General features: G+C 41.9%; 1 protein-coding gene across 6 annotated transcripts in view; it reads right to left on the bottom strand.

Moving 5' to 3' along the window:
* The window catches only part of MRRF (mitochondrial ribosome recycling factor), a 73025-nt gene that overhangs the window by 20269 nt on the left and 26389 nt on the right, over positions 1–26367 (bottom strand). For all 6 annotated transcript variants that reach the window (XM_032165055.2, XM_032165051.3, XM_058445506.1 and 3 more), the window contains one exon: positions 19966–20057. In XM_032165055.2, coding sequence (XP_032020946.1) covers positions 19966–20057 — 92 coding nt within the window. The remainder of the gene's footprint in view (positions 1–19965; positions 20058–26367) is intronic.

Raw genomic sequence — 26367 nt, 5'->3', positions numbered from 1 at the left:
GCAAGGCACTGGTTTTGAAGTCAGACAGACTAGGTTCACACCTATATCTATTGCTCAGAAGTTGACTATCCTTGGGCAAGTCACTTAATCTCTGTGAGCCTCAGTTTCCTTATCTCTAAAATGAAGATTTAAAAAGACACCTTACAGGAGGATTAGGAGAAGCAGACACAACAGATAAAGTACCAATAAAGAGAGCAGCATATATAGTAGCCTTGAATAAATGTTTATGAATGTTTTAATCAAACATGTTTAATTACTTCCTCATGAAACAATGAGGGTACATCTGTTTCAGAAAAGAAACATTTTATTATGGAAATATTTTCATTCTTTTCCAAATGTGATTAATACATCTGATCATCTCCACCTTGCATTCCTGGGGTTCTGTGAGTATACATTGGAGTTTGTATTCCAGGCTTCTGAACTCAGCTGGTCAGTCCCAAGTACCCACTTTAAGTTGATGTGCATTCACCCGTCAAGCACTGGCTAAGCCTCCTATGCTCTGTGCCAGATCTTGGGCCAGACCAACGAGCTCCAGAAGAGGCAGACCTGGCCCATCTTTTCCAGAGGTTCAGACTAGTGGTGGAGATAAACTTGTCAGCCACTACTTAAAAAGAGGATGACTGTCGCTAGGACAGAAGGATGGATCTACTGTGGGAGGAGCATACAGAAAACACAACACTTCTATCTTGAGATCTGAAAACTGCCTTATGGTTGCACAGTAACTTGTTAGCTGCAGAAGAATGCAAAGTGCATTTTGGGAAGCACAGTGGGAGATGTAGTGGAGGGACAGCATGAAGCTGAAAAGGGTACATCCCAGTCCAATATATTCTACAGGCCTGGAGTTTTCAAATTCTTCTTTAGCCACAAACCCCTGGGTCCAAAGAAAACTGAGGCAGAGGCCCCATTTGTAAAACAGATAAAAAGAGACTACTTCAGCTGATGAGGAGGAGGGGTGGGCTCTATCCCAGGCTACAAAACTCAGATCCGACCCAACTTCTGGGCCTGCCACTTACAGGCTGAGTGACCCTATGCAAGTTTTTTAAACTCTCTGAGCCTTGCTCTTCTCATTTGGAAACGGCAATTAAAAACAAACAAATGAAACAGAACCTCCCTTTCAGAGTTATTGTGAGATTTAGATGAGGTAATACATGGAAAGCATCCAGTACAAAGCCTGATAGAGAATAAACACTCAGGAAATGTAAACTGTCTCTGCTGCTGTTGTTGGTTACATTTTTGGAAGCCCCTGAAGCATCTTCAAATAATGAAAGTTTTTAATCAACAGAGAAATGACAGAGCAAAGATCTATGCTCTGGCAAGATGACTTTTTGAGATCTCACTGGTAATTTAACACCTCACAGACATTTTAAAATCCAAACACTCTCAGCATGTAGCCCTGAAATTGTCTCTTTTCAGTATTCATTCATTCAATCTATAGCTTCATTCAACAACTACTTACTAGGCACCTACATTATAGACATTATGACAGAAAAAAGGGAGATAGCATTAAATACACGGAGTTTACCATCTGGCAAGGAAGGCAGTCATTACACAAACACATGCAAATTAGTAAATAAATTACAGTGGTAATATGCACCATAAAGACACATAGAGATCTATAAAAATAATTAAGTGGGGAAAGGAGTCTGCCCAGCCTTTCTTTGTGGGACCCCAGGAACTAAATGTGGAGATACTGAGGCTAAGTGATATTTAAGTTGCCTAAGAGTTGGGGGGATAGTGGAAGATCATTCTCACCAGAGGGAATGGCATATATAAGAATATAGCTCTTATAGGATGAAAAAAAGGTGACAGTATAGAAAGAAGAAGGCAAAGACTATCCCAAAAGAGAAGGGTGGAGAGGCTGGCAAGAGCAAGGCTTTGTAAGCCCTTCAGTGTCATAGTAGGTCCTAGCAGATCCACTGACAGCTCAATAAACAAAATATGGTATATGCATATAATATTATTCAGCCTTAAAAAGAAGTGAGAATGTGGTATGTGCTCTCACATGGATGAACCTTAGCATAAAAAACACTTAGCATAAAAAACATTATGCTAAGTGAAATACGCCAGACTCACAGAGACACATATTGTATGATTCCACTTACATGAAGTTCTTAAGAGTTGCCAAATTCATAGAGATGGAAAGTAGAATAGTGGTTACCAGGGGCTGGGGGAAGAGGAAAGTGGGGAGTTGTTTAAGAGGTACAGAGCTTTGGCCGGGCGTGGTGGCTCACTCTTGTAATCCCAGCACTTCGGGAGGCCGAGGCGGGTGGATCACGAGGTCAGGAGATCGAGACCACGGTGAAACCCCGTCTCTACTAAAAATACAAAAAATTAGCCGGGCGTGGTGGTGGGCGCCTGTAGTCCCAGCTACTCAGAGAGGCTGAGGCAGGAGAATGGTGTGACCCCGGGAGGCGGAGCTTGCAGTGAGCCGAGATCGCGCCACTGCACTCCAGCCTGGGTGCCTGGGTGACAGAGCGAGACTCTGTCTCAAAAAAAAAAAAAAAAAAAGAGGTACAGAGCTTTGCAGGATGAAGAGCATTCTAGAGATTGCTTATACAACAATGTGAATATACTTAATGCCACTGAACTGTACACTTAAAAAATGACTAAAATACAAGCCTGGCCGGGCGCGGTGGCTCAAGCCTGTAATCCCAGCACTTTGGGAGGCCGAGGCGGGCGGATCATGAGGTCCAGGAGATCGAGACCATGGTGAAACTTCGTCTCTACTAAAAATACAAAAAATTAGCCGGGCGTGGTGGCGGGCACCTGTAGTCCCAGCTACTCGGAGAGGCTGAGGCAGGAGAATGGCGTGAACCCGGGAGGTGGAGCTTGCAGTGAGCCGAGATCCCGCCACTGCACTCCAGCCTGGGGGACAGAGAAAGACTCTGTCTCAAAAAAAAAAAAAAAAAAAAAAAAAAAAAAAAAAAAAAAAAAAAAAAAAAAAAAAAAAAAAATACAAGCCTGGACAAGTCAGTGAGACCCCATCCCTACAACACACAATAAAATCAGCCAGGTGTCATGGTATTTGCCTGTAGTCTCAGCTACTTGGGAGGCTGAGGCGAAAGGATCACTTGAGCCCAGGAGTCTGAGGCTGCAGTGAGCCATGATTATGCCACTGCACTTTAGCCCGGATGAGACAGCATGACCCCATCTTTTTTTTTTTTTTTTTGGAGATGGAGTCTTGCTCTGTCACCCAGGCTGGAGTGTAGTGGTGTGATCTCGGCTCACTGCAACCTCCACCTCCTGGGTTCAAGCGAATCTCCTGCCTCAGCCTCCTGAGTAGCTGGGATTACAGTTGCAGGCCACCATGCCTGGATAATTTTTGTATTTTTAGTAGAGACGGGGTTTCGCCATGTTGGCCAGGCTGGTCACAAACTCCCGATCTTATGTGATCTGCCTGCCTCGGCCTCCCAAAGTGCTGGGATTACAGGCGTCAGCCACCGCATCCAGCCTGACCCCATCTTTTAAAAAAAAAAAAAAAAAAGACCAAAACAGTACATTTTAAAAATGTATATTTTACATTAAAATAAGAAGAAACTTGATCAGATTTGTAGTTTGTGTAGATAGCAATATACAAACCAGATCTAGATACATGGCAAGAGTCTGACCAGGAGCCTTTAGGTAGGTAGACGGGGAGCTCAGGACCCACCCCGCTGCAGTTTCTTGGCTGGGTGAGGACGCCTTTTCCGCTAGGGTCAGAGAGCCTCTAGCACAAGGCAGGGGTTTTGGCTGAGCTGGCAGGGTCATACTTTGTTTGTACAAGCTCCACCAGGCAGATCTTCCAGTAACATCCTGGATGGGGGCCTTCCTGAAAAATTCCTTGAGCATGTTCCTATGAACAATAAGCAGAGGGCATGCCCCACTGCTAACTCACACAACAGAGAATCCCACTGACTGAAATGATACTTCCTATTGTTTCAATGAGAATGCAACACATGTACAAAGCTATACACCAGGTGTATGTCAGAGGAAGCCACGCTCAGCTCAGGTAATGACAGCAAAAAAGTTGCAATGAAACAGACACTCAACTTCAGAAGGCTCTTTGGACACTTAAAGGGGGCTTTAAAATGTAGAAAGGACACAGTTAAGGGCTAAAAAGACCTAAGCTGAAATCCCAGCTCTGCCACTTGTTAGCTTCAGAACTTTGAGTATGCTATTCAGCCTCTCCAAACTCAGTTTTCTCCTACATAAAATGGGAGTAAGAATATTACAAAGAGGGTGGAAGGGAGGATTAAATGAAATAATGGGGGACAAGTACTTGGCGTGCTGTCAATATGTATGCACTGTAAGAGCTCAACAAAGGATAGCTGAGTAAATTATTCTTACAACAGAATCTCCAGGACTTCTCTCCAGGGGAGAATAGGATGTGAGTGGTGAGAGAGAAAATGGTCACAAAGGATTTAGCCACTTGGAATTTAGGCAACTGAGCAGATAGTGAGCAGAGAGAAACAGAACGGGAACAGAGGAGAGCCGAAGGCAATGGGGAAAGCAGGGGACAGAAATCCTGCTCCAGCAGCTGTGGGGAGCAGGCTAAGGAGAAGGAAGCTGCACTTTCAAGGAATGGCATATCAAGATACATTCCTGACATTGCCACTGACAGAAACCTTGCCACCTCCTCCCTGGGCTTCCGGGACTCCCCCCTACAGGAGCATGGGCCTGAAATCAGCAGCACCACGTGCCTGCTTCACTGTTTGCCAGTGGGAGCTGCCCCACGCCTTGGGGCTGCCGGTCCTGAAGGAAATGTTTTTGTTTGTGTAGCCCAGCCAGATTTCCTATGCTTCTAGGGACACCACCCTCGCCTCATCCCACTAGCCTGTTTTACATAAATAATGTCTCATAAAGACATTAGATCTTCTGTAGGTGTCCTTTTAGTCCAAGGAAATCACACATTTTGGAAGGACTTCTAACACCAGTAGTAATTTTAGTTCTCTCTGGGGACACAACTGGGCACCTGCTTTCAAAGGACTATTCTGTGACTGATGCCTGGTTAAACCAGACATATCATTCTGAAATACAGCCCAGCCTGACCAAATGAGAAAGGAGGTTGAGGTCAGGGGTCACAGCTCCACATTCCCAGCTAAGTGGTCTTAAGTCACTTGTCTTCTCTTCCCTGTCACCACAGAAGGATGGAAACCCAAGTTTTGGGGTAAGTAGACATAACTCTCACCTCAGCTCCATCATACATGCGAAAAAGCACAAGTTTGGTGGTCAAAGCAAACCTGATTTCCAATTCCAGCTCTGCCACTTACAAGTTGAGTACCTGTGGACGTTAATTTTTCCTCTCTGAATGCAAGGTTTTCAGGTGACGTGCTTAAGAGAACAGTCTCTGAAGTCAGACTGTTGGGGCTTGAGGTCCAGATCTATCAGTTTTTAGCTTTGTGGCCCTGGGCAAGTTATTTCACCTCTGCCTCAGTTTTTCCATCTGTCAAATGTGTATAATACCATTTACTTCACTGTTCTCCTCTGTTCCCATTCTGTCCCTCTTACAACAACTTAATTATTGTGAGGATTAAACAAGTTAATAAATGTGCTGGTACATGGGATGTACTCAATAAACATTATCTGTTATTTCCTCAACTGTCAAGTGCAGGGGGATGAGGGAGGCCATACAGGATTTTTCCACAGTGTTATGAGCAAATGAGAGAAGACAACGAAAGAACTTTGCATATATAGGTAATAAACTATTTTAAGTTATCAATAATATTATTAATAAAAGTAATTGTGATGTTTCCTACTGGGGGAGAACACAGCCTAGTGGCTACAAGCCCAGGCTCTGGAGAAAGATAGCCTGTTCTTTCACTTATTAACTGTGTAACACTGGGCACAAAAAATCCCATTCCTCTGTGACTTAGTTACCTCATCTGTAAGATAGAGATAACATACTGATCTCAAAAGTTGTTACGAGTATATCAGCTAATACATAAATGGCACCTGGAACAACAGTTGGCACAATGTTCCAGAAACAATGATTACATTATTGCAATACTTACTACATGCTAGGCTCTGTTTGAGGGCCTAGGAATACAGCAATGAACAAAATTGACAAAGCTCTTCCTCTCTCCTCTCAAAGCACTCACATTCTAGTGAAAGAGAGACAGAAACAGTAAACAATTAAGTAGATAAAACAACACAAAGTGTACGAACAAAATAAAGCAAGAGAAGAAGGAGAGACCACATTATTATCATGGTAAGGCCCACTTATATTTGCCCAGCCACCTGACCCCAGTGTCATCTGCTCCCCTTCAATACTAATAATAATGATAACTGTTACAGAGCCATTTCCCTGTATCAAGCTCCGAGCTGATGCATTCTCCGTGCATTAGCTCAGTAAATCTTCATAACATTCCTATGACATTAGTGGTATTAGTACCTGGATTTTACAGATTAGAAAGTGGACAGCCTGGACAACATGGTGAGACCCCCATCTCTACAATTTTTTTTTTTTTTTTTTTGAGATGGAGTCTCGCTCTGTCTCCCAGGCTGGAGTGCAGTGGCATAACCTCGGCTCACTGCAACCTCTGCCTCCCAGGTTCAAGCGATTCTCCTGCCTCAGCCTCCTGAGTAGCTGGGACTACAGGCACGTGCCACCACACCAGGCTAATTTTTGTATTTTTAGTAGAGATGGGGTTTCACCATGTTGGCCAGGCTGGTCTCGAACTCCTGACCTCTGGTGATCCACCTGCCTCAGCATCCCAAGATGCTGGGATTACAAGTGTGAGACAGAGTGCCCAGCTACAAAATTTTTTTAAAAAATTATCTGGGCATAGTGGGGCATGCCTGTATTCCCAGCTACTTGAAAGGCTGAGGCCGGAAGATCCTTGAGCCCAGGAATTTGAGGTGGCAGTGAGCTATGATCATGCCACCGCACCCCAGCCTGGGTAACAAAGCAAGACCCTGTCTGGAAAAAAAAAAAAGTGGGAAGTGGGGGTTCAGACAGATCAAGTAACCTGCCCAAGGTCACACAACAAGTCCTTGGCAGACACAGGATTTGAGTCCAGTATAGCCTGACTCCTAAATTCCAGGCCTTCTGCTCTATTTCCTCCCTTGTTGGTGCTAGACAAATCAAGCAACTATTCTTACCAGTGGTGGTAATAATAGTACTACTCTCACGTTAAGACCGGCTTAGATATATAATTCATGCTACTCCCCAACACGTCCAAGAGCAGTAACGGAAGAGAGGAAATTTATGGAGGAATGCAATGGAATAGTGATCTGATCTATGGTAGTCAACTGCTAGGTACCATAAATAGGTGCATGATACAAGGCATGGAGAAGAGAGGAGGGGCAGAGACAAGAGGAGTCTGTCCTTTTGTGTGCAATTTCTGCATAAGTGTTGGTGGCAACTTGCTCTTCAGCCTATCCTTCACTTTCAATTCTTGACTGAACGTCCTTATGTGTTTCAATCGGTACATCTACGCTGGGAAGGAGCCCCATTCCACACACTTGGTACCTGCAATAGCAAGATGCACTCCTAAAAGGCCACAGGCCAGGTGGGAAGCACCACTGAGCAGAAGACAGGTGTTCAAAAACTGCACGAAGGCTTACCCAGGCCTGGAAAGTAGAAAGAAACAGTGTATTGGAACAAACCAGGAGAATGAATGACCCTGCAAACGCAGCAATGGCAAGCAGGCAGTGGGAATAAAAGGGCTAAAGCAGCAGCTGCGGTTGCTCAAATGCAGTTTGTGGCTGCCCCAGCCCAAGTCAGGTCATCTTTGAGGGTTTTTTCTTTCAATATCCCTAAAGGGTGTGTGTGTGTGTGTGTGTGTGTGTGTGTGTGTGTGTGTGTGTGTGTGTGTGTGTGTGTGTGTGTGTGTGATGTAGAAAAGGGTATTACCAGTATTTCCTGGAATGTGCAAACTATAGATACTACTCTGTAACAAGATCCACAAGACAATAAAGCAGCCAGCACATGCAGGCCACAGAACTGAAAGGAAGTAGGTTTCACGTCGGCAGCCCAAGGAGCAAATGTGATAACATGGCAAGAGCCCGGACTTTGGAAACAGACAGATTCAAGTTTGAATAACGGCTCCTTCACTTACTAATCTATGCCATGAGCAAGTTACTTAAAACTTTTGGATCCCTAGTTTCCTCCTCTGTATTAAATCCATCTCAAAGGGGCATTTCTAGGCAGCCAAAAGAACAATGCGATCACCATGAAAATACGTACACAACTTCCAGAAGCCGAGGTGAGGATTGCTTGAGCCCAGGAGCTCAAGAGGAACCTGGGAAATACTGTGGGACCTCATCTCTACAAAAAATTTAAAAATTAGCTAGGTATGGTGGCTCATGCCTGTAGTCCCAGCTACTCAGGAGGCTGAGTGGGAGGATCGCTTGAGCCCAGGAGGTCAGGGCCACTGACTGTGATTGTGCCACTGTACTCGAGCCTGAGTGACAAAGTAAGAGCCTGTCTCAAAAAAAATAAAATTAAAAAGTACACAAGATATTAAGTCAAAGGGGGAAAACGAAACAAGTTCTGGTATTGTAGACATTTCATCCCACTTATGGAAACTAAATATATATATATATATATAATATATTTATTTAGGTTTGCATATTCATCTTTTGAAATCTGGAAGGATATACTGACAATGGTTACTTCTGGGAAGAACAGCTGGGGAACAATAAATGAACTTTTTGTTATACTTCTGTAGGATCTGAATTTTTGTGATAAACGTATGTTATTTTTGCAATTAAAAAAGATGAAAGCCATATATCTGATAAGAGTCTAATATCCAGAATATATAAAGAAATCATATAACACAAGAACAAACAATCCAATTATAAAATGGGCAAAGGACTTGAATAGACATTTTTCTACAGAAGATAGACAAATGGCCAACAAGCACATGAAAAGATGCTTAGCATCATCAGTCATCAGGAAAATGCAAATGAAAACCATGATAAGATACCACTCCACAGCCTCCAGGATGATAATCATAACAAGTGTTGGCAAAGGAATGGAGACACTGAAATCCTCATATATTGCTGGTGGGAATTTAAAGTGTGCAGTCCTTGTGGAAGTTTGGAAGTTCCTCAAAAAGTTAAACATGGAGTTACCATATGACCCAGCAATTAACTGGTCATAAACCACTCCTAGGTTTATATCCAAGAGAATTAAAAGCATGTTCACACAAAAAACTTGCACAATAATGTTCATAGCAGTGGTGTTCATTTAACAGCCCCAAAGTAGAAAAAACCTAAATGGCCATCAACTGAGGAACTGATATATAAAATGCGGTACAGCCATATAATAGAATATTATTTGGCAATAAGAATGAAGTACTGACACATGCTACAACGTGAAAGAACCTTGAAAACATTATGCAAATAGAAAGAAGCCATTCACAAAAGACCACATATTGTGTGACTCCATTTACATAAAATATTCAGAACTGGGAAACCCACAGAGATAGAAGAGTGGATTAGTAATAGCCTATAGCAATCCCTAGGAGAAGGTTCTGGGGTGAAAGTAAGGAGTGACTGCTGGTGGGTAGAGTGTCTTTTTGGGGTGATGATGAAAATGTCCTAAAATGGATTGTGGTTATAACCGGTTGCACACCTCTATGACTATATAGTACTAAAAACCATTGAGTTGTACACTTTCAATGGGTGAATTATATTTCAATGAAGGTGACAAAAATGCCATATGCCTATCTAGTTCTCATCATTGAACAATACTTGTATCCTAGGTAGAAAGCTTGATGACAGGCAGCACGCCTCATGGCAGCAGAGACAGACAATACTCCCCCATAACAGTTAATAATCACCATGCAGGCCAGGCATGGTCTTATGCCTGTAATCCCAGCATTTTGGGAGGCCAAGGCGGGTGGATCACATGAGGTCAGGAGTTCAAGAGCAGCCTAGGTAACATGGTGAAACCCGTCGCTACTAAAAATAAAAAATAAAAAAAAAATTAGCCAGGCGTGGTGAAACATGTCTGTAGTCCCAGCTACTCAGGAGGCTGAGGCAGGAGGATCGCTTGAACCTGGGAGGTGGAGGTTGCAGTGAGCCGAGATCATGCCACTGCACTCCAGCATGGGCAACAGAGAGAGACTGTATCTCAGAAAGAAAAAAAAAAAATCACCATGCAGAAAAGTCATAGAATACTCAGTAACAATGGCTAACCCGATCATGACAATTTAAAAAATAATATTAACTCTCATTTACTGAATTTCTTTCCTTTCTTCACTGGTGTCAGACCTATACTGCTGTCTGAAGGTTTTCCCTGTCTACTCCTGTTCTCTTCTCCCCTCTATCCTTCACAGGAGCTTCTCTCAACAAATCTTCACAAAAGTAAATATTCTATGATCCCATTTTTAGGTGAGGAAACCAAGGGTCAGAGAGTTGAAATAAGCAGCCTAAAAGCACAAACCTCTTTCTCCTGGTTTTCTTTTTAGAGTTTTTCTGACTGCCACCTTGGCTCCTGCAGCTGTCAACTGCAGCTCTCCCTAGCTACACAGCTTCCCCCTCTACATTTACCTCAGCCTGGGGACCATCCTGCCCTGCCTTACCCATTCGTGAGAAACTGCACATCAGCATATGAGGGATGGGGGGTGGGGGGAACAAACAAGTGAGAAAGAATTTAGGCTGAGGAACTATAACTCAGGGCTTTTTTACTGTTATCCAGGACACTCCCTGGTCTCAGTGGCATTCTCCTTCCTATCAACTTGGAACAAAGTCTGGGGGAAAGAGCCTAGTCTAGCCATAAAGTCTATCATCCCCAACAATGCCCAGAGGAAAATGACGATAGCAATTATCTAATGATCTTGAAGCTTTAGGAAGCAGTTCAGTGGGCTGAGAGTGCCAAGGACAGCCAAGGCTTCTTGCCTTTTTCAGGAACGTAAAGAAATTCTCACGCCATAGGCAGGACTAGTCACCAGATTTTCTTATTTGGGATATGCCTTCCAGGAGGTCTTGCTCACACATAACTCACATTCAAAGAACAAACCAAGTGCTTATTAACAATCAAACTACAGTATGCCCAAGCAACTTAAATTCCAAGATACTTCCAACATAATGACTCAACTCCTCCCATCTGTAAAAATGGAGGAAAAGATAGGGGAAAAAAAGAACATGGGGCTTCAGGAAGGGGGTTAGTGAGGAGGAGAAGGAAGGAGGGCATTAAGGACTAAAAGAGAAATCAGCAAACAGAAATAAAATATTACTTATTAGTTTTACTCCCAAATAATCAGGAAAAGGACATTTCCAAGAACTCCTTAACCAGGAGGATTAGATAATAACAAATACTCTAAGATAAAGGAATTAAAATTTAAGTACCTATGACATGCCAGGATTCATACTATGAGCTTCACATATAATATCCTATTACTCTTCAAAACCAAAAAAAAAAAAAAAAAAACCACAAATACTATCCCCATCCCCATTTTACAGATAAGGAGGCTGAAGCTTCAAAAAATTAAGCAACTTGCCCAAGTTCACTGCAGTGGGCATGAAGGTATGCTGCTCAGATTACCCTCCAGGAGAACCTGCTGTGAGGGGTACAGTTGCCTGACAGCTTCCAGCCCCCACACCTTCGGATCCACTGTGACATTCCTGCTGAGATCACATCGAGGCCACATCCACTGGGCTTCTCCCAGTCAATGACCATGCATGGCAGAGGTACTAGAGCCAGGTTCTTATGCCCAAATGGGGCTGCTGTAGGGGCAATCTTTGCTCAGGAATGCCCCATCAGCCTGGCTCATAATGCAGTGTGAGTCTCCCTCCCGAAAACCCTCTTCCTTCCCTTTCTCCACCAGTACCACACCTGCACTAGGTCTACTCCTGCTCCCTCTCCCCTTTTTCTTTCACAGACATCTCCTGCACATCTAATTCCATCCTGGCATCTGTTTCTCAGAAGACCCAAGCTGACATACCCACAGTGACAGAACAGGGATTTGAACCCAGGTCTGTCTAACCAAAGCCCATCAATCTCTGTCTAACCACAGAGACAGATTAATTGATCAATAAATTATGTTGCTAAGTCTAATAATCTCAGATCTTACCTTCTTTGACCCCATCACTCCCTCCCCTCTTTGAGATACTTTCTTCACTTGGTTTCCAGGACCCTACACTTTCCTAGTTCTCCTCCTACCTCACTGGCCACCTGTTCTCAGTCTTCTTTGCTGGTTCTTCCTCATCTCTCTGATCCCCAAACCCTGAAGTGTCCAAGGCTTAGTCCCCAAACCTCTTCTTTTCATTATCTACATTTACTCTCTAAAGTAATCTCATCTAATTTCGTGGCCTCCTTTACAAGTTCATGATTCCCAAATTTATCTCTCCAGCCCACATCTGTCCTCTGAACTTCAGGTCCATATATCCAACAGCCTACTTGACCTCTCCAATTAGACATCCAGTAGCACCTGAAAATAAATATGGACAAAATCTTCTCTTCCGCCAGGTGCAATGGCTCACGCCTGTAATCCCAGCACTTTGGGAGGCTGAAGTGGGTGGATCACTTGAGGTCAGGAGTTTGAGACCAGCCTGGCCAACATGGTGAAACCCTGTCTCTACTAAAAATCCCAGCCTTCCGAGTAGCTGGGATTACAGGCGCATGCCACCACGCCTGGGTAATTTTTGCATTTTTAGTAGAGACAGGGTTTCACCATGTTGGCCAGGCTGGTCTCAAACTCTTGACCTCAAGTGATCTGCCTACCTCAGCCTCTCAAAGTGCTGGGATTACAGGTGTGAGCCACCGCACCCCGCCCTCATCTTCTATTTCTCTTTTCCTCACTCACTCTGCTACAGGCACGTGAGCCCTCTTGCTGTTCCTTGAACATCCCAGGTAGACCCCCACCTCAGGGCCTTTGCACTTTCTGTTTCCTCTGCCTCAGTGCTGGATACAGGCATGGTTTGTTCTTGTACATCCCTCAATTCTCTGCAAGTATCATCTTCCTCTGAATACTTCATGAACATCTACTTAGTAATGAACCACCACTATCCCCACCTTCACAGCATCCTTTATTTCCTTTTACTGCCTTATTTTTCTCTACAGAGAGAAAAATATGACCATCCGACACACACAAACTATATGTGTGTGTTGTTAACCATCTCCTCAGTAGATGTTCCATTAAGGGAAAAGGTTTTGTCTGGCTTATTCACTACTTTATCATCAGTGTCTAACATTATGCTTGGCATATAATTGGTACTCAATAAATGTCTGTTGAGTAAATCTATGAATGTCCTAGAAGTTCTACATTTCAGCATAAAAACTCTATATCCTTATAAAAGCAGACATGTGGTTGTCCGGGACCAGAGGAAGAGGACTGAAGACTGATATGCAAAGGGGCAGAGGATAATTTTTTGGGGTGACTGAACTGCTCTATATGTTGATTGGGGTCATAGTTACAGAGACACATATATCTGTCAAAAGCCATCATCACATATACTTGAAATGGATTCATTTTATTGTATATAAGTTATACCTTGATAAAGTTGAATAAAAATAAATAAATACCCTGTATTCCAGTGGTAGACAAGTGGCAGACAAGTTCACTGTGAGATTAGGCATCCTGACTTGAGCTTTGTAAATTATGTTCCACATAGTTTGGGTTATTATATAATTAAACTTAAAAATGTCAATTGCTGTCCTTTGCTACAAAAACGAAGAAGCAAACACAAAACAAAAACAGAAAGTACTCTCAGAAGTCCATGGATGCAAGAATACAGACTTACAAGTAAAACAGACCCAAGTTTGAATCCTGCTCAACTCTACCTTTACTAGCTGAATGAACCCAAGCAAGTTATCTAACAACTCAGGCTGACTTCGCTCATGTATAAAAAACAGGGAACAGAATGAGTTCAATCATAGATTATAGAGCCTAGAATACAGTATGCACTCAGTAAACAGTCACTTTCCTTAATATTATTATTGCCATACAGTGAGCCAGGGGAGGCATTAAAATATCAATCGTATTTCCTAAAAGAACACCATCAAGTTTGGGTCTAAGTACCAACAGAGGGGTCACTTGGGTGTGTTGCAGATGGTTTTCTGGCCCTGAAATGTCCATGTCTCTAAGAAGCGCAGTACTATGCAGTGATGTTGCAAACAAGCACTCAACCAAGGGCAAGAGCCACAGCATCCTCCACATTCTGCATTCACTTCTTTCCCAATTACAGTCCCCATGCCACCACTTGCCACTCCCAGCAGAACAGGAAGTAGGCCTTAGAAAATCACTGAGACATGGTTAGCAAAAGAGAAAAAATTTAAACTAAGATACTTGACACTTGGGAACTGGTTAATGTAAGTGTAAAACGCAAATAGTACACCTTTGGAAAAAGAGTGAGGAAGAATTCTCACAACAGAGAGCAATGATGGCACACTGTTAAGTTTTTTTTTTAGGTACAGGACACTATGTATAGTATAATCCCGTATCATTACAAGAAAAATGAAGGAGATACCAGAGGTATGCTTGACTTTGCATTGGAAAAAATCTAGAAAATCAAGGTACTAAAAGTGGTTCCCTAAGGAGAAAAGGATGGAGGCATTTTCTCTTTGTTTTTTTGAGACGGAGTCTCACTTGGTCGCCCAGGTTGGGGTGCAACGGCACGATCTCGGCTCACTGCAACCTCCACCTCCCGGGTTCAAGCGATTCGCCTCAGCCTCCTGAGTAGCTGGAATTACAGGCGCACGCCACCATGCCCAGCTTATTTTTGTATTTTTAGTAGAGATGGGGTTTCACCATGTTGGTCAGGCTGGTCTTGAACTTTTGACCTTGTGATCTGCCTGCCTCGGCCTCCCAAAGTGCTGGGATTACAGGTGTGAGCCACCGTGCTTAGCCTCATTTAACTATTTTATGTAATTTTATTTAAAATAAAGCCAACAGAGACGCTGATGAAGGAATAGGAAGACAATCAAGGAAAGATGCAAGCTTGGTGAGGAATGAGTCAATCACATGTCGTTTTGTTTCCTGGGTGAATTCATAGTTTCCTTATAGCATTATTTAAAGCCAGGCATGAACTCAGCAATCTCAAATCAAAGCATCACTATTCTACTTAGTATGGTTTTCCCACAGATATTTGGTAAAACAATGAGTAAGGGAGTGTATTCTTATTTGTTTATTTGTTTAAGGGCATAATGATGATGTGAATAAGGTGGAGACAGAAAACTGGCCTGAAGAAAATGAACCCCCGATCAAAACTTTTCAGGGCCCCTGATTAAGGAGTGAAAAGACTGATATTCCAGATAAATCTTCTATCAGGAGACAGGAATGGGAAGAAAGGCAGTGACAAAGACCCCAATTCTAACCCTGCTTCTGCCACTTACTAGCTATCTGATATTGGGCATCAACTTCTGTGAGCTTCAGGACTCTCAATGGTCAAATGAGCCTAAAATAGTCTCTTCACTACATAGCGCTGTAAGAATTTGGGAAGAAATTGTAAAGTATTCAGCCCAGCACTTCCAGGCATTATACCTCTAGTTTAGGTGGTTGATAAATGGTACCTAAAATGTAATTACATGAACTGGAAAAATAGAAGAAACTATTTCAGTATATCTCCATTAACAGGAATGTTCCAAAAAAACCAATCCAATTGACTAACTTATCTAAATAAAAATCACTGCCAGAGAAGCAAACAAAAGCTATCCACATTGTCAGTGGGAAAAGATACAATCCAGAGCCTCTAAGACTCAATGGTTATTTACCTGAAGAGACAGCCGCGATTAAAAAAAAAAACTCGCACACAGCCATGCAGAGCTAAGTCTCAGAGGCTGTAAAAAGAGGTCTTGATGATAAGGACCACTCAGGCTCCAAGCCTGGCCTGTTACTGATTTAGGATTTATCTTTTTACCTACTTCCCCAAAAGATCAGAGGCAGATTATAGTTAAGAGTCACATACTCAGTAGACTCATTTAAATAAGAATATAAGAATCAGAGGAATGTAATGAGGGTGAAGTAATAGGTGAGATCTGCTTCAATTGAAAATAAAATTTAGTTCTAGGTATCCAGAGTTAAGGCAAAAAAGCAAACCTATAGACTATCATTAGGCAGTGGAAGAATCAGGATCAATCAGAGGAGGCAAATTTTCCTAGAACTAAACTCAAACTTTTATAATCGGAAACTAATCTTAGGGGCCAGGCACAGTGGCTCACACCTGTAATCCCAGCACTTTGGGTGGCCGAAATGGGCAGATCACTGGAGGTCAGGAGTTCGAGACCAGCCTGGCTAACATGGTGAAACCCCGTCTCTACTAAAAATATAAAAATTAGGCAGGCATGGTGGCGGGCGCCTGTAATCCCAGCTACTTGGGAGGCTGAGGCAGGAGAATTGCTTGAACCTGGGAGGCGGAGGCTGCAGTGAGCCGGGATCGCACCACTGCACTCCAGCCTGGGCGACAGAGTAAGACTCCAACTCGAAAAAAAAGAAAAAAGAAACTGATCCTAAGAATGTATGCTTCCTATTTCCCCGACCCCTCAAAGTCCCAACTTAAGATTTGATGTGTTATTTTCCTCCTCACAGAATTACCAGCTGTGTGACCCAGAACCAATGCCTCACCTCTCTGAATCTCATTTTCTTCATCCCTAAAAAGGAATGATGTTCCTATCTGTGAAAGGGGATGATGGAAATAGCATATTTGCTAGCATTAATTGGGTGCTTACTAAGCATCAAAAGCTTCATGGACATTATCTCACTGAAATTTCCCAATAAGCATATACGGCAAGTCCTGTAAATTATCATTTCACAGATGAGCTGCCTGAGATTCACAGAGGCAGAGACAGGTGCCACTGTCACATAGCTAAAAAGCAGGAAATGCTGGAACTCAATTTCATGCTTACGTGACACCAATGCAAAATTTAACCATTATACTTTTCTGCTTTCCTGAATATGTAAGGCACCTAACCATTCCTGGCACACAGTAGGTGCTCAACCTATTAGTTCCCTTCTTCCCTCCATCCTTTTCTCCTAAAATTATATAATATGTAGAAAATTAAAAGTTTACTGAAGTAATATCTTATGTTTATATAGTTTAAGGAAATCATACCACTTAATTTATTTTCTCTATTAATCTCACCACATCTCTGCTTATCATTATGCACTAACCTATTTTACAAATAAGGAACTAGAAGGCAGCAAGCAACTAGGGCGATGTGCCCAGAGTCATATGGAAGTCACTGCTAAAACCAAATAAAAACCTCGATCCTCTTACTTATAAATCAACCTTTATCCTCTCACATAACACAGCCTCCATAATAAAGAACAGATCATTCATTTTTTATCTGGAAAACTACCAAACATTATAATTCAGTAAGGGGCCTTCATGACCCCACTACCTTGTCAAAGGGAAGAAAGTATATAAAAAATAATGTTTGCAGAAGCAGACGGTTTTGGTCCATCAATTTTCTCTTGGATTACACCCACTAACCAAAATAAAATAATGTAAAAAATAATGTAACAGATCCTCATATCTTTGGAAATTTGAGTTAAACTCACTGATCTTACAAACTTACATACAATGCACCAACAGTGATCATTTACTCCTGCGGGGCTGCAGAAATGCATGTTATGTCAACCAGATCTTTGAAAGAAAAATGTGATACACAACTGAGTCACCCTAAGAAGAATCCAAATCAGCAATGAGCATTTCATAGCACAAATTCACAGACCCACAGTATTTTGGAGCTTCAGAAAGGACCTGGCCAGCCACTAAAAACAACCCCTTCATCTGATATGTGAGGAAGCCAAGGCTCAGGGAGGTTAAATGGCTGTCCAAGGTTTCACAAACAGGACAGCAAAAACTAGAAAATAAGCCTGCTGACTACTATCTATTACCCTTGTAAATCTTGCTTCTAATGTCCATGCGTACATTTAGCACTTTCCAGAATTACGCATCTACACAGAAAACGCAGTAGAAAGGTAACAGAAAAACTCAGGCTTCGAATCCTGACTGCTATTTACAGGTCATGGGATCTTGGGCAAGTCCCTTAATTTCTCTGAACTTCACGTTTTTCATCTATAAATGTGGGTCCTAGTAATTTCCACAAGTAAGCGGAGGCAATACAAACAAGAGGCCTGGCACATAGCCTGTGAGCTCCATGAAGGCATACACCACGTCTATACATCCCCAGCACAGAGCCTGGCACATACACATTCTCAGAATATTCACAGAGCAAATCAATGAACTTGCCAAACAAACTTGAACTATCTGGTTCAAGCATAAGGACTTGAACCCAGGTCTATCTGCTTCTTAAACGTTAGGTTATATCGTTCCCAATTCACAGGATTTCAAAGCAGAGTGTTAATTCAGCCTCACAGAGTACTGAGAACACAATGGAACAAGACAGCTATTTTCTGGCCACGAGGCAGGAAAAAGTTCAGTGTGGAAGGTTTCTGGACTCCCCGTGTTGGGATTGATTCTTGTTGTTTGCATGGGTATGGGTACATCGTAAGGCTTTGGTATCAACTAAACCTGGGTTTGGGTCCCAGCTTCAGCACAAGCTGTGTGGCCTCAAAGATATGAGCCTAAATTTCCATAACCAGGAAAAAACCTACTTTACAGGGATTAAAGACAAATGAGGCAATATATGTAAAGGAATACAGGATAATGTGTGGCACAAAAAGACACTCAACTAGTGTTCAACTCCATTTCCCTTTTAGTTATCTGGAAGCTTTGTTCATTAGGTGTTTGTTCAAATGTCCCTTTCTTCTTGACCCTCCCTATCCATAATAAAAGCCCCAAATCTCCCTATCCCCTTTGCTTGTTTTTCTTCATTGTCCTATCACTTGACATTCCATTACGTACTTATTTACTGTGCCTATGCAACTATCAGGGAAGCCCAAGGAAGAGAGGGATTTTTTGTTGTTTGTTTTGTTTACTGCTATATTCCAACAACTAAGAAAGTATCTGGCATGTCATTAGTGCTTAATAAATATTTGTTGAAAGACTGAACGAGTTAATTCAACACTTATTTGGGCCTTGCTATATATAAGGCACTGTGTAGGAATAGGGATTTAAATCTTTTGCTATGGAATCTGAGAAGATGTGTCTCACCTGGACTGCTGCAGGTGCCTCCTAACTGTTCTCCTTGTGTCCACTTTGTCCCCCTACAGTCCATTTGTTAAACCAGCAGTCAGAGAGACCCTCACACAGTCAACACCAGATCAGGTCATTCCCCTGCTTAAATCCCTCCACTGACTTCCCATCACAGTGAGAATAAAGCCCAAACACTCACCATGACTTATAAAGCCTAAACCATCAGCTTCTACTGACTAGTCCAACCTCCTCTCCTACCACCCTCTCCCTGCATTTCGCACACACTGGCTTTTTTCTTTCTCAAAAAGGCCAAAGTCTTGTATTTTCTCTTCTTTTTTTTTTAATTTAAAAATGAACATTTTTATTCACTTAAAACTTTAAGTTCTATATATTTATATAATTAACAATATTCTGTTCTCAGCCTAAAATTCTTCAACTAGCAAGGACTAATGTAAAAAAAAAAAATAGCTCTTCAAAGAATATAAGTTACAGACTACCAGTGTCAAGGTCTTTTAAAACTGGAGGCCTTTCTGCTTGCTGTTCACTCTGCCCAAAATGCTCTCCCCTAGTCTGGTTCTTTCTCAGCATTTAGCTCTTAGCAAAAATGCTACCTGCATAAAGAGTCTTCTCAGGCTAAAGGTGCCCCTGCCACCATCATCCTTACCAAGTCACTCTCTATTGGATCCCACTGCCTTTTCTTTCCTCATAGCATTTCATTATCTGGAATGACTTTATTTGTCCTATCTTCCCAACCAGAATGTAAACTATGCAAGGACAACAAATTCTCAAGCTTACTGCTGCAAACCTCACATCTAGTACATAACAGGCACTCAATAAGTATTTCTGAATCAGTAAAGTGATCTCAAAAGATGTCTGCCAGGGTGAAAGGTGCAGGTAAGGTATGTTATTGGCCTAACGGTATAGTAGGGTGTTTGTTGGCTTCCTTCCAAGGACGACCACCCCATTTCATCAAAATATGTGAATTTCAGCCAAACTTACCGGGGAATGGGTACCCGAATTAGCGTCCCTTCCACTTCTGGGTTTAGATTCATTCCACTTTCTCTTATAGCCTTGATAGCTGCAGCTGTACACTGAAAACCAGATCAAAAGGTAAACAGAATTAGTAAATAATTATTACCAGATGCAAGCCCTCTGTCGATAACTGGCAACCCATCTTGGCAGAACATGGAAACATTTAGTTCTGTTACCAGTAAGATCAGGAAGTTACATTGGTGTAGAGTGCTTTGATCAAGCTGAATAGCAAACTATGTCCACTCCTGGTACCACTGTACTGCAGGAGGAAAAAAAGAAAGAAGAAAAAATAAAAAGAAAACAGCTCTGCTTCTTTGAAAAGATTTCAATGGTTTGAGGCAACACAGATCAAAACCACAATAAATCCTCAAGGGAGGGGGGCTGGTCTCTGCAAAGATTGGTGTAAAGACAGATGAAAGATTTCATACGTAAAAAAATCCAGTTGACATTTTACACTCAAAATATACCAGTGCCGATTTGGAATGAGTAAATAAATTTAACTCATTCACATCTGCATTCACACCAAACTCACTCATATTTTGGAATGAGCAATGACTCTCTGCTGGAATATGCTCCCGCAAAGGTAATGAGGTATACTAGTTTAAAGCATGGGCTTTGGAGTCAGAAAGATCTCCGTTCACATCCCAGCTCTGGTAACCATATGACCCTGGGCATATGCTTGACCTCTCTGAACCTGTATTTCGTCATCTGAGACCATGTGGTACCTAAACCTCAGAGAGGTAGTGAAATAACATGAGCGATGCATCTTGCTCTGTGCCTGGGACATAGTAATACTCAGGCAAGCGCGGTTACATAAACATATTATATACATTTATTATATAAAGGTAAGAATGCATAAAACTCCCAAACAAGGTGGAGCTGATGTACTGCTATCCTGCCCAACATCCTTCAGGGTCTTCTCTAACAGTTTGCTCACTAACGTGCCAGCTGGCACACTGGCACACTCATTTCCCAAAGTGTCTCACCTCACACTCAAGCAACATTATAACTACACCTGGTATGCAATCCTAGAGATCCTTTCATTGGCATGACAATGTGGAATTCATGAAAACAAAGCCTCTGACATTTTCAATAGAATTTTAGGCTTGACCGCAGACAATCCACATCACTTGGATTCAAAGGCCAATCAATGCCGGGCGCGGTGGCTCACGCTTGTAATCCCAGCACTTTGGGAGGCCGAGGCGGGCGGATCACGAGGTCAGGAGATCGAGACCACAGTGAAACCCTGTCTCTACTAAAAATACAAAAAAAGTTAGCCGGGCATGGTGGCGGGCGCCTGTAGTCCCAGCTACTCAGAGAGGCTGAGGCAGGAGAATGGCGTGATCCCGGGAGGCGGAGCTTGCAGTGAGCCCGAGATTGCGCCACTGCACTCAAGCCTGGGCGAAGAGCGAGACTCCGTCTCAAACAAACAAACAAAAAAAAACAAGGCCAATCAATTCCTGCACTTGAGCTCCTCCTAGACTTTCTAATTTAAATGAATGGGGGTTGATACACACCTATTTTACTTTTCTAGGTTCTCTGCCCATAAAACTAATTCATTTCATTTTTAAATAACTTTATTGCTACAGCTACCTGAGGTGTTACTATAAGGTCACAAAGACAAACCAGAACTTCCACATACACATGAAGAATCCTCTTGGGAGGCTGTACACAGAATCTAACATTGTGGCCACTACCTAAAATAGTACATTCTTAAAATAGTACCTCTGGCCACAGATTATCAGAGCTGGAAGGGATCTCTGACATAACCAAGTCTCTTCATTATGTGAACAGGAACTTGTAGAATAGGGTCACACCCCCAAGAGTAGACATGGTCTTCCCTGACAGCCCAAGAGAGATGGTTTGAGGACCCCCATCCATCAAACTTCCAGTTACTGGCAGAGTTAAGAGGAGACTGAATAGGGATTTAATCCAATGATGCTGCTCTGCCTTTACTTTTTTCCAAATCCCCAAGCTCAATGCATTCAGTAATTATAACATTAAGGATTTGATTTTTCTTTTCTTTTTCTTTCTTTCTTTTTTTTTTTTTTTTTTTTGAGACAGGGTCTCACTGTGTCACTTAGGCTGGAGGGCAGTGGCATAATCACAGCTCACTGCAGCCTTGACCTCCCAGGCTCAGGTGACCCTCCACCTCAGCCTCCCAAGTAGCTGCAGGAGGAAAAAAAGAAAGAAGAGCTGGGACTACAGGTCTGCACCACCAAGCCTGGCTAATTTTTGTATTTTTCATAGAGATGGGATCTCACCATGTCGCCCAAGTTGGTCTCAAACTCCTGGGCTCAAGCGATCCACCCACCTCAGCCTCCCAAAGTGCTGGGATTTTATAAGCATGAGCCACCACGCTTTGCCTGATATTTTTCTTAAATAGCCAAATTTAATTTGGAATTATGTTTGCAGCATAAAGGTTATACTCAAGGTAATAAAAGAGCTGAATAAAGAAATAAAATTAATTTTTCTCTGCAAAAGAAATGCCATCTTCCTTAAAAAAAAAACACAGATTCTAAAGTTAACAATAAAGAGAGAATCTCCACTGTGAAGGGGTAGTCCATTCTCAAGTCTTTCAATCCTCTACTATAGCTTCTCATGAATGACTGATAATCACTACTGTAACACCCCATCACCACTACTTCCCTTTCACAAGCTGACCCAAGTGTTTCCATACAACCTTCCCCTACAGGCACTAGGGCACCGACTACTGACACCAAGCTGGGCAGGAACTATGCTTCAATATTTATATCTTCCCAGTACAAGTTAGAGTGCCAGGTACATGGTTAAGTGCTCAGTAAAAGCTTGTTGATTGAATATATTAGTGATCTGGTTCAGATGTATTAGAAAAACTCACTTCCTTTACCTCGTGTATATAACAGCTCAAAATCTTATTTTATACTTAAACTTTTCTGTATCTTTTCATATGCAGAAAAATCATGAATCAAAGTTTCATTTTACAAAGAAACCTACTCAATTCTACATATATTTTCCTTTGACATGGTAGGACACAGAACCTCAGGGAATTAGTCATGTTCTCATATGACATCTGAAAAACTCTTTAGTTCAGACTAAAGAGGCATACATTCCTATAGACTTTCCATCTCTTATGCATCATCCCTTCACTGAAAGGATGCTCAACAGTATCACAAGGCAAACAGGTTGCTCTCAAATGATGACATAACTAACTGGTTGTGGCTGCTTGGAGTACTGTGTTGAGAAAGATCACAAATCTCATCTGGGGGTCAGGCAGAGAAGAGTGATGTGATCAATTAGCATCTGCCTTTGTTATTCTAAGCTAATCTGTGCTAAATAACAACAACAACAAAATAAGACTTTTGTAGACAGGTGAACAAGTCCTTGAAAATTTAGATTCAAGTCAACTCTGCTACTGCCCTATCAATTACTGGCCTTCCATTTTCTTCATATCCCAGTAAGTCCTTAGAATGTAAAGTCTATGAAAGTAGACACATAGTCTGTCTTAATAATCAGTGAATTCCCAGCACCTCAAATAGAAACTAATCACTTGTAAGGACTCAAAAAATACGTGCTGAATTAACAAATGAATGGTTAAAGGAGCACAGGCTTCTTCATGTCCAACAGAGATATGTTCAAATACTGGCTCTGTCACAACAGTGTGAACCTAGTGGAAATACTTTACTTCTTTGAGTCTTAGTTTCCTCATCTATAAAATGAAATAAATAATGCCTAATTTTACAGAGTACCTGTACTGATCATATGAAACAAAACATGAGAAAGAGACTAGCGACAAAGGAGACAATCAATACATATTCATTTTCTTCCTTCCACAAGAGCAATAATGGTGCCTGCAGAGTTGTGTATGGTTTTTTATTTTTATTTTTTTTCATTTGCCTTGTTTTGTTCAAATCATGCTGTGGTTTTTATTCCCTTCTTTTCTTTCCCATCATTAACTCTAGCTGCAGGAAAGTTTATGGAAGGCAGCAACTATGTGTATCATTTATCAAGCAGGACACATGTTAAACAAATGCAACACAGTTTTCTGTCTTCAACGCATTCAAAAAGATTATGCATGTAAATCTCCATCGTGTCACTTACAGCATGACACGGAAATGCTCAGGTTTGGAAAGAAAGCCAACTGTATGTGAAACAGAAAGAAATTACATAAACACAGAGAGGATTAGCTCAGCATTTTAAAGCTATGAACCTGGGTACTCTACGGTCAGCTTCGAAGCTGGAGGAAGGAAATCTTTAGTTAGAGCTATTCGTTTAATATATACAACAGATGAGATAAAGGAATTCAAAAGACAATGTAACTCACACTTCCTCATTCTGTCCCTGTAAATGAACCTCTCTACTGATATACTTGTAAGGATTTTTTCAAAACCCATGGAATTTCAACTTGAACAAATGGCAAAGATGTCTGAGTTGAAAAATGAAGATATACCCCAACTTCCTAAGAAAAAATTAAGCTGTTAATATCTCCTCCTGCTTCGTAAGATGCTCTGGTGGCCAATCAGGTGCTTCTTCTGTGAATGCCATTTGATATTTAATAAAAGAAGTGGCTGGCTCTGAAAAGTAATCTGCCTGATGAGGTCTTCAAGCTGTGTAATTAGGAGGCTATTCCCTAAATTGGCCCGCAGTGCCTATGGGATTAGATGAACAAGGAGGAGAGGCCTCAGTGGTTCAGAGGGGGCCAGAAAGAGAAAGAGTTGACAGTTCCCTTTTCATCAATTTCTCTGTTTCTCACTAACACCAGAAATGAGTGCCTCCCTTTTGTCAACCTAATAACAGGTATTCATCCATTCAAGGAAAATTTACCAAATGGTTCCATGTGCCAGGCACTGTGTTTGGTGTTGGACACAATGAGCAAATTAGACATTCTTACATTCGAAGCTTACACTCTAGTAAAAGTGAGATGAAAAATAAATGCGTACACAAATATATACTAGTAATAAGTGCAAGAAAGAAAAGAATTGTGCAGTATAGGAGAATTTAGTGTGGAAGAATAATTTAGATTGGAGAGGTCAGGAAAGGCTTCCTTAAGAAAGTGACATTAAGCCATGATCCAAAATGTAAGTAGCAATTAGCCATGCAACAGTGTTCCATGCAATGGGAACAGGATATGCAAAGGCTCTAAGGATGCAAAGGGTTTGGTGTGTTTGAGGAACTGAAAGACCAGTGTGGCTAAAGAATTGTACAAGGATGACGGTGGCACAAGATAGGCAAAACTGAAAAGACAGAGGCCAGACCAAGCAAAGCCATCTAGGCCACAGTGAGGCTTTTGGACTGTTTCTTAAAGATTGCTAGAAGCCACCAATAAAGGCAAAGCATGGGAATGACAAATGACAAAATCTTTTATATATATATATATTTTTACCTATTTATTTAAGATACAAGGTCTTGCTCTGTCACCCAGGCTGCAGTGCAGTGGCATGATCATAGCTCACTGCAGCTTCAAACTTCTGGACTCAAGTGGTCCTCCCACTGCAGCTTCCTGAGTAGCTAGGACTACAGGCATGTGCCATCACACCTCACTAATTTTTTTATTTTTGAAATTTTTGTAGAGCTAGGGTTTCACTATGTTGCCCTGGCTGGTCTTGAACTCCTGGCTTCAAGTGATCCTCTAACCTTAGCCTCCCAAAGTGCTGGGATTACAGGCATGAGCCACCACACCTGGCACAATATATATTTTTCAAACTCATTCTGGTTGTAGTATGGAGAATGGAGTAGGGGAGTGGTAACCGCACCCCCACAGGTGTGCCTGGCCCATTAGCTATCAGAGCCCTTTGATTTGAAATAGTGTGTTCACAGCAAGGGCTTTCCCTTTCTATCTCTAGCCTAGTTTGTCAACTACAATAGGTCCAACCTCGGTCTATGACTTTGCAATACAACTACTGAAATAGACAATAAGAACAGGAGGATTCCTTCACCTCATATTAGCAGATGAGGAAATGGAGGCCCAGAGAGTGGAGCAACTTGCCCAACGTCAAACAGCCAGTTGGTGGTAGACATGGGACCCGATTCCAGGTACTCTAGGACTCCTAATCCAGGCCAATTCCTAGTGGACCAATAACAAAAAGCCCAATTACTTTCCTCAACTATACTTAAAATCATAAAGCCTCAACGATACAATGACCTAATACAACCCACCTTCCAGTTTTGGAAGCACTGTGCTCCATGCAATATTCTGCAATGGTCAGTCTAGTATAAAAGGACTTCCTGGAGGGTCTGCTCCAAATACTAACGCAGAGGTCACAAATTGGTGGCCCTCAGGCCACATTTGGCCCATTAAAATATTGTTTTATTTGCTTCATAGTCTTTAAAAAAAAACTCAATTAGTCATCAACATTTACAGAATAAAGATGTCACATAAAAATTTGTGTT

Source organism: Hylobates moloch, unplaced genomic scaffold, assembly GCF_009828535.3.
Source record: "Hylobates moloch isolate HMO894 unplaced genomic scaffold, HMol_V3 SCAFFOLD_10, whole genome shotgun sequence".
NCBI lineage: Eukaryota > Metazoa > Chordata > Mammalia > Primates > Hylobatidae > Hylobates > Hylobates moloch.
This window is presented reverse-complemented; position numbering and strand designations above follow the sequence as displayed.